The sequence below is a fragment of the Crotalus tigris genome, unplaced genomic scaffold, assembly GCF_016545835.1.
Source record: "Crotalus tigris isolate CLP2741 ecotype Arizona unplaced genomic scaffold, ASM1654583v1 scf7180000017847.2079705, whole genome shotgun sequence".
Classification (NCBI taxonomy): domain Eukaryota; kingdom Metazoa; phylum Chordata; class Lepidosauria; order Squamata; family Viperidae; genus Crotalus; species Crotalus tigris.
The window spans coordinates 783,864-790,000 of record NW_024096670.1 but is presented as its reverse complement, the minus strand read 5'-3'; the positions used below and the strand labels follow the sequence as shown (position 1 = coordinate 790,000).

At 47.9% G+C, this 6,137-nt stretch overlaps 1 protein-coding gene across 4 annotated transcripts in view; it reads left to right on the top strand.

The window, feature by feature from the left end:
* Positions 1-726, top strand: part of GPRIN2 (G protein regulated inducer of neurite outgrowth 2) — a 22,631-nt gene extending 21,905 nt beyond the window's left edge. For all 4 annotated transcript variants that reach the window (XM_039343382.1, XM_039343380.1, XM_039343383.1 and 1 more), the window contains exon 3: positions 1-726. This exon is cut by the window's left edge and continues 1,671 nt beyond it. In XM_039343382.1, coding sequence (XP_039199316.1) covers positions 1-14 — 14 coding nt within the window. In that variant the 3' untranslated portion in view covers positions 15-726.
* Positions 727-6,137: the final 5,411 nt, after the last annotated feature.

The following is a 6,137-nucleotide window of genomic DNA, read 5'->3' as shown; positions in this document are numbered from 1 at the left end:
TGGCAGTGGAGTGAACTCCGTGCAAAGACCGTCATTCCCAAGCTGCCAATGAATGTCGATTCTTCAAGAGGGGTCAAGGATATCCCAAGAGTGAAGTTTCAGGGAGGCCTCTTGGTGCCCTGGACCTTCACAGCCCTACTTGTACAGGACAGGCCTCCAAAGAAAAAGGGGGAAGGAACCATCACCAGAGCCAGTAGCATCATCATCACCACCACCTCCTTCTCTGCAGCCTTTTGAGGCAATGATGATCTGCATCAGGAGCACCACCACCCATACTGCATGTTCCTTCTCTACTCTCTAAAAGTGGAGAGAGATGGGATGGGACTTGCTGGTGGTAAGCCTCATCGTGCTCTCTTGAGACCTTAATGGGTCTCCTGCAGCACTGGCAGGGGAGGAACGCCAGATGACCATCCTTCTTGGCTTCTCCTACCTCAGTTGCTCTACCATGAGGTCTTTCTGACTCCTGCCCCTTTTGCCTGGAGGCCCACAAAGATCCATTGTTTCTCCTGTGCAATGCAGGATGTCCACTTGGAACTGAGCTGGCCACAACAGGAATGTCCTCTACCCACCAGAGATGCTACGGAATACTTTCTCAAAGGACAACCTAGCCCTAGGCCAGGGGTAGGCCACCTTGGCTCTTTTATGACTCGTGGACTTCAACTCCCAGAATTCCTGTGCCAGCATGGCTCAGCTTGGAAACCTCTCCCTTTCCCCTCAGTGTGGCTGGCTCAGGAATTCTGGGAGTTGAAGTCCACAAGTTGTAAAGGAGCCATAGTTCCCCCACGCTGGCTCAGGAATTCTGGGAGTTGAAGTCCACAAGTCATAAAGGAGCCATAGTTCCTCCATGCTGGCTCAGGAATTCTGGGAGTTGAAGTCCACAAGTCATAAAGGAGCCAAGGTTGCCTACTCTGGCTGCCTAGACACTACAGAGGAAGCAAACTCTTCATTTCACTTGCAGACAGTACAAAATCTTACTTGTGGAATAATCTTGGTGCATTTGATGGGGAAGATCATTCCACTGACAAACACTTTTCCTTAGCTTTGTAAGGATTTCTGCTCCTACAACCTCCTACTTCCTTCGTTTTTGGTTTTCTGGAAGGTCTGAAACCCCCGTCTCCAATCTGGATTAGCCGTCTGCATACACCACAAACCTGATACAATAAGAAGTATGTGAAGACTCTAGTCTTCACATACTTCTTATTGTATCATGTTTGTGGTGTATGTCAGTGTAAACCTGGGTTCTAAACAGGATGTGACTAAGCAGCAAAACAAAACAAAAAAAAATCTTTGCCTCCAGAAGTAGACCAGGAGGTTGAAAAAAAATCCATGGAGAATATTATTGCCTTCTCTTTTCCTACCTGCACCATGTCATCTTGAGTAGCGGGGAATTCTGCTCTGAGAAACCAGGAATGTGACATTATTCCTCCTTCTCTGAATCAAAAACTGCGTAGTTTCCTTTCACGTTCGATCTTTGGGGGGAAATGGAGTCTAAGATCTCTTTTGTTAACTAAGTGAATGGCTGACAACTGTTTAAGTGTATCACTATCTCCTCTCTATAGTTATTAGAATCTCTTCCTCCTGTTGATGTGTGTGTATTTCTACATGGACTGTGGCCTAGATTTTGTACTGTCTCAATGGTGTTTATATCGTTGAAACACTAGCGTGGATGCCGTTTTATACTTTTCATACCAATGCAAATCACGTGTAAGCGATGTATTAAATAGGCAGAGGAACACATTCTTACAGACTTATGCAGAATAACAGAGTTGGAAGGGACCTTGGAGGTCATCTAGTCCAACCCCCTGCTCAGGCAGGAAACCCTATACCATTTCGGACAAATGGCTGTCCAGCCTCTTCTTAAAAACTTCCAGTGTTGGAGCATTCCCCGGTTCTGGAGGCAGGTTGTTCCACTGGTTAATTGTTCTCACTGTCAGGAAGTTTCTCCTTAGTTCTAGGTTGCTTCTCTCCTCGATGAGTTTCCATCCATTGCTTCTTGTCCTCCCGTAGATCAACCCCCTCTTCTGTATGGAATTAAGAGGATCCATTTTCTAAATGTCTTTTTTTCCCCTTCTAGATGGAAGAAGTTGAAATCCCTGTGTGGTTTTGTAGACATGACATTTTGAAAGAAGGTTCCTTTCAATTTTCTTTGGTCCATGAGGACTAACACCCTTGAGGATAGCATTGCTTAGCGACACGGTTAAGCAAGGAACAAACAAACAGAGTTCGCAGAGGCCTGAATTCACTTACAATGAACGCTTAACCTTAAGTTAACCTCCACCTGTTCTGTGATATAGCTACTTCTGCTTCCGGGCATAAAACGTAATTATCTTGTTGAGTTGACATCTACAAAGCAGGCTGCAATTGTCGAGGAAGGACAAACAGATAATGAATTCAATCTCTGGCAAATTAAGATTGAGTCAGTAAAACAGATGCTTGCTTCTTCTCCACTGTGAGTTCTGTCCTGTTGCAACAGCTTATCTTCAAGGGATGTTCCCCTTTGGGTGTCTGTAGGAGGGAGACGTAGGGCCACATGCACCCTGATGTCACTTGACAGGATGACACGGTGATGGCTGTGATCACGGGGAGTTGAGGCAGCTGTCTCTCTAGTCCAGGGATTGGCAACCTTAAACGCTCAAAGAGCCACTTGGACCCATTTCGCAGAGAAAAGAAAACACTGGGAGCCGCAAAACTTGCAGGCGCGCATGGGGGGGGGGGGAAGCTTGATTGAAGAATTTAATTAAAAAGAAATAGAGGCTGCTGTGCATGAGTTCTCTCTCTCTCTCTCTCTCCCTCTCTCTCTCTGATCTTTTGCTCACCTGGCAAGCTGGCTTCCCGCTGTTCTCCGACAAGCTGACATACATTCTTATTGGGCTGGCTCTCTCCTGCCCTTGGTCTGCCAGTCCTCTTCCCCCACTCAGTGTGTGTGTGTGTGTGTGTGTGTGTGTGTGTGAGAGAGAGAGAGAGAGAGAGAGAGAGAGAGAGAGAGAGCGTTGCTGCTTCCTGCTTCCTGCGGAGACGCAGCAGGCTGCTTCCTGCTGAGACGCAGCAGGCAGGAGCCCTGCCCAATAAGCTTGTCAGCTTGTCCGAGAACAGCGTGAGGCCACTCTTTTTACACACACACACACACACACACACACACAGAGTGAGTGAGAGAGAGAGAGAGCCACGTGACTTTTCCATCAAGGACTGCGTCTTATAAGGGAAAAGGGAGCGTTTGCACTAAAGTTGAACTGGACGGGCTTTTGGGGGCGGGAACAAAAAGTCTGGCCAAAAGACTGAATTGTTGCTTTGCCCCAACTCTGGATTGGCCATTAAGCGAAAGGAAAAGAAAGGAAAAGAAAAGAAAGGAAAGAGGGGGGGGGGTGCCACAGAATTATTCCTTCAACTTTCAATCCCTTCACCATTAATTGCCACACTTGCATTTTGGCATGGAGACCCGAAGGTGCTTTTTCCCAAAAGACAACTGGACTTTTCTTGGTGTTTTCTTTGAAAACATTTCACTTCCCATCCAAGAAGCTTCTTCAGTTTGTTTTCAAAGGAATCACCAAGAAGGTCCAATTGCTTTTTGGGGGGGGGAAAAAAAAAAACACCTTGGGACAGCTATGACCTGGATGATGGAGAATCTCCATGGACATTTGGCAAGGTAAAGTTGAAAAGTCATGACCTCGATGAGTGAGAATCTCCATAGACCAGGGGTGTCAAACTCAATTTTATTGAGGGCTGCATCAGCATTTCGGTTGCCCTTGGGGAGGTGGGGTGGTGTGGCCAGGGTGAGTGCGGCCTACTGGATAGGTGTGGATGGAGTGGGTGTGGCCTACTGGATGGGCATGGCCAGCCCTACATCGTTCGCGTCAAGAGTGCCTGTGGGGGCCTGGGCAGGAGTGGGACAGATCTGGGGGTCTCTGGCAGAAGGGGGTGGGACCAGGGCAAGTGCCAAGGCATGGTCCATTTCTTCATTCCTCACAAAGGGTGACACCTCCCCAGCATGCACCCAGGGGGCGGGGCGGATGCGGCAAGGGCTAGTTCCTCGCTGTTTCCGGACAGCCTTGTGGAGCTAAGACTGAATGCGTTTCAGCATAGATGGCCACCACAACATTGTACATTGGCTCCCGGCCAGCCTGGGCCAGGGCCAAGGCAGCGGGGGCCGTTCCCTCACTGTTTCCAGGATGGCTTCGTGGGCCATATGAAACCACTTCATGGGCCGCATCCGGCCCCCAGGCCTTGTGTTTCACATGTCTGCCATAGACATTTAGCAATGCACTTCGGGATGAACACCATCCAAAGGTTGTGGGAGTATGAAGAATCCCAGGCCAAGAAACCTTCACATCCATTTGCACTACTCAGTTCACCCTGAGGACACAGGTAAACCTGCAAAATGGTTTCAAGGGCTCTCTAAAGGAATGCAAATGACCAGCGATCTGCAAGGAACATAAATCTTTCCATCTCCCACCATCCAGTCAGAGCTAAAGATGCTTCTTGGATGAGAAGGCCACACTTGGAGTCCTGCATCCAGTTTTGGTCACCACGATGTAAAAAAGATGTTGAGACTCTAGAAAAAGTTCAGAGAAGAGCAACAAGGATGATCAGAGGTCTGGAGGCTAAAATATACAAGGAACGGTTGCTGGAATTGGAGATGTCTAGTTTAATGAAGAGAAGGACCAGGAGTGACATGATAGCAGTCTTCCAGTATCTCAGGGGCTGCCCCAAAGAAGAGGGAGTCAAGCAGAAATTTGGGGTCCATTGTTGCGATAAGCCAAGGACCAGATGTAGATTGCTCGTCAACGCTCAAGAGGGAAATGGCTGATTTTTTTTTCCCAAAAATCACCCCAAGGATCAACTCCAAGAAGATTGCTGAGTCCTAAGCCCCAATTTCGGTGCTCTCCGATGCACTAATCCCATTGACTGTCTGACCTAACCAGATGTTATCTTCCTGCTGATCGGATTCTCGATGGATCACAGAGCCTGCGTCATCTTAAGTAACGCTGGGTGGGATGTGGGGGTGGAGAATTGGCACTGATGGATGAAAAGGAGAAAGGTAACGATGCTTTAGGTTTGACCAGAGACAAGAAGGAAGGATAAGCATAAGAAGAGCAAAAACTGTCCAGGATGAATTTCAGATCAGGTTTTGAGACTGATTGTTTAGCCAGGTAATCCATCTGACAAACTGTTAAAAACATTGATTTAATGACTCTTGAGTTGAATGCAGCCTGACTAAGCTCTTTCCTGCCACCTCGTGTTCACCTGGGGGCACAGCTCCCGAAATATTATTAAACATTGTTTTAATCTGCAAAAGCAAAATTCCCATAAATTAAGAACGAGCGATGCTCGTAGTGTAACCTGGCTGTGGAGTTACCCAAGGCTTCTTCAGTGGGCTCTCAAATTAAATACATGAAATTAATACCCATAGCATGAGGCTGAATTACAGCCCTCCCATTCACACGACCCCCTAAACCAGGGGTAGGCAACCTTGGCTCTTTTATGACTCGTGGACTTCATTTCCCAGAATTCCTGAGCCAGCTATGTTTTTGAGTCAGGTCTCTCTTAATCTGTATTTGTTACCTTTGGTTTTTCCTGCCTAGATGTAAGACTTTGTTTATTATTTATGTCGATATTTCTGCAAATCAGGATGGACCACTGAGTAGGGAGAGGCAGGGCATACGAAACCGTATCTAGAATGAATTGCAAAACCGCAACACACACCAAAACATATTTGTGATCCTTTGCTACAAGGCTTTGGTAGCATAGTTGTGTAACTTTAAGTTGTATTAACGTCGTTTAGGCAATAGAAGAAGGGGACGACAGAGAATGAGATGGCTGGTTGGAGTCCCTGAAGCAGTAGGTGTGAACTTAAATGGACTCCAGAAGATGGTAGAGGACAGGAAGGCCTGGAGGAACGTTGTCCATGGGGTCATGATGGGTCGGACACGGCTTCGCAGTATTTCCTTGTGGTCTCCCATCCAAGCCCTATCCGCCTCCAACCCGTTTCGTTTCCAAAGATCAGCCAAGAGGCGCCCCTTGACAGGGCCCCCAGCCCCTCTTTCTGTGGAAGTGGCTGTCCCCCCAATCTCGGGAGGGGGGGCGCCCTGAAAGACCCCCCCCCGAAACTCCCGTTTCCGCTAAGCAGGAGAGGCGCCCCT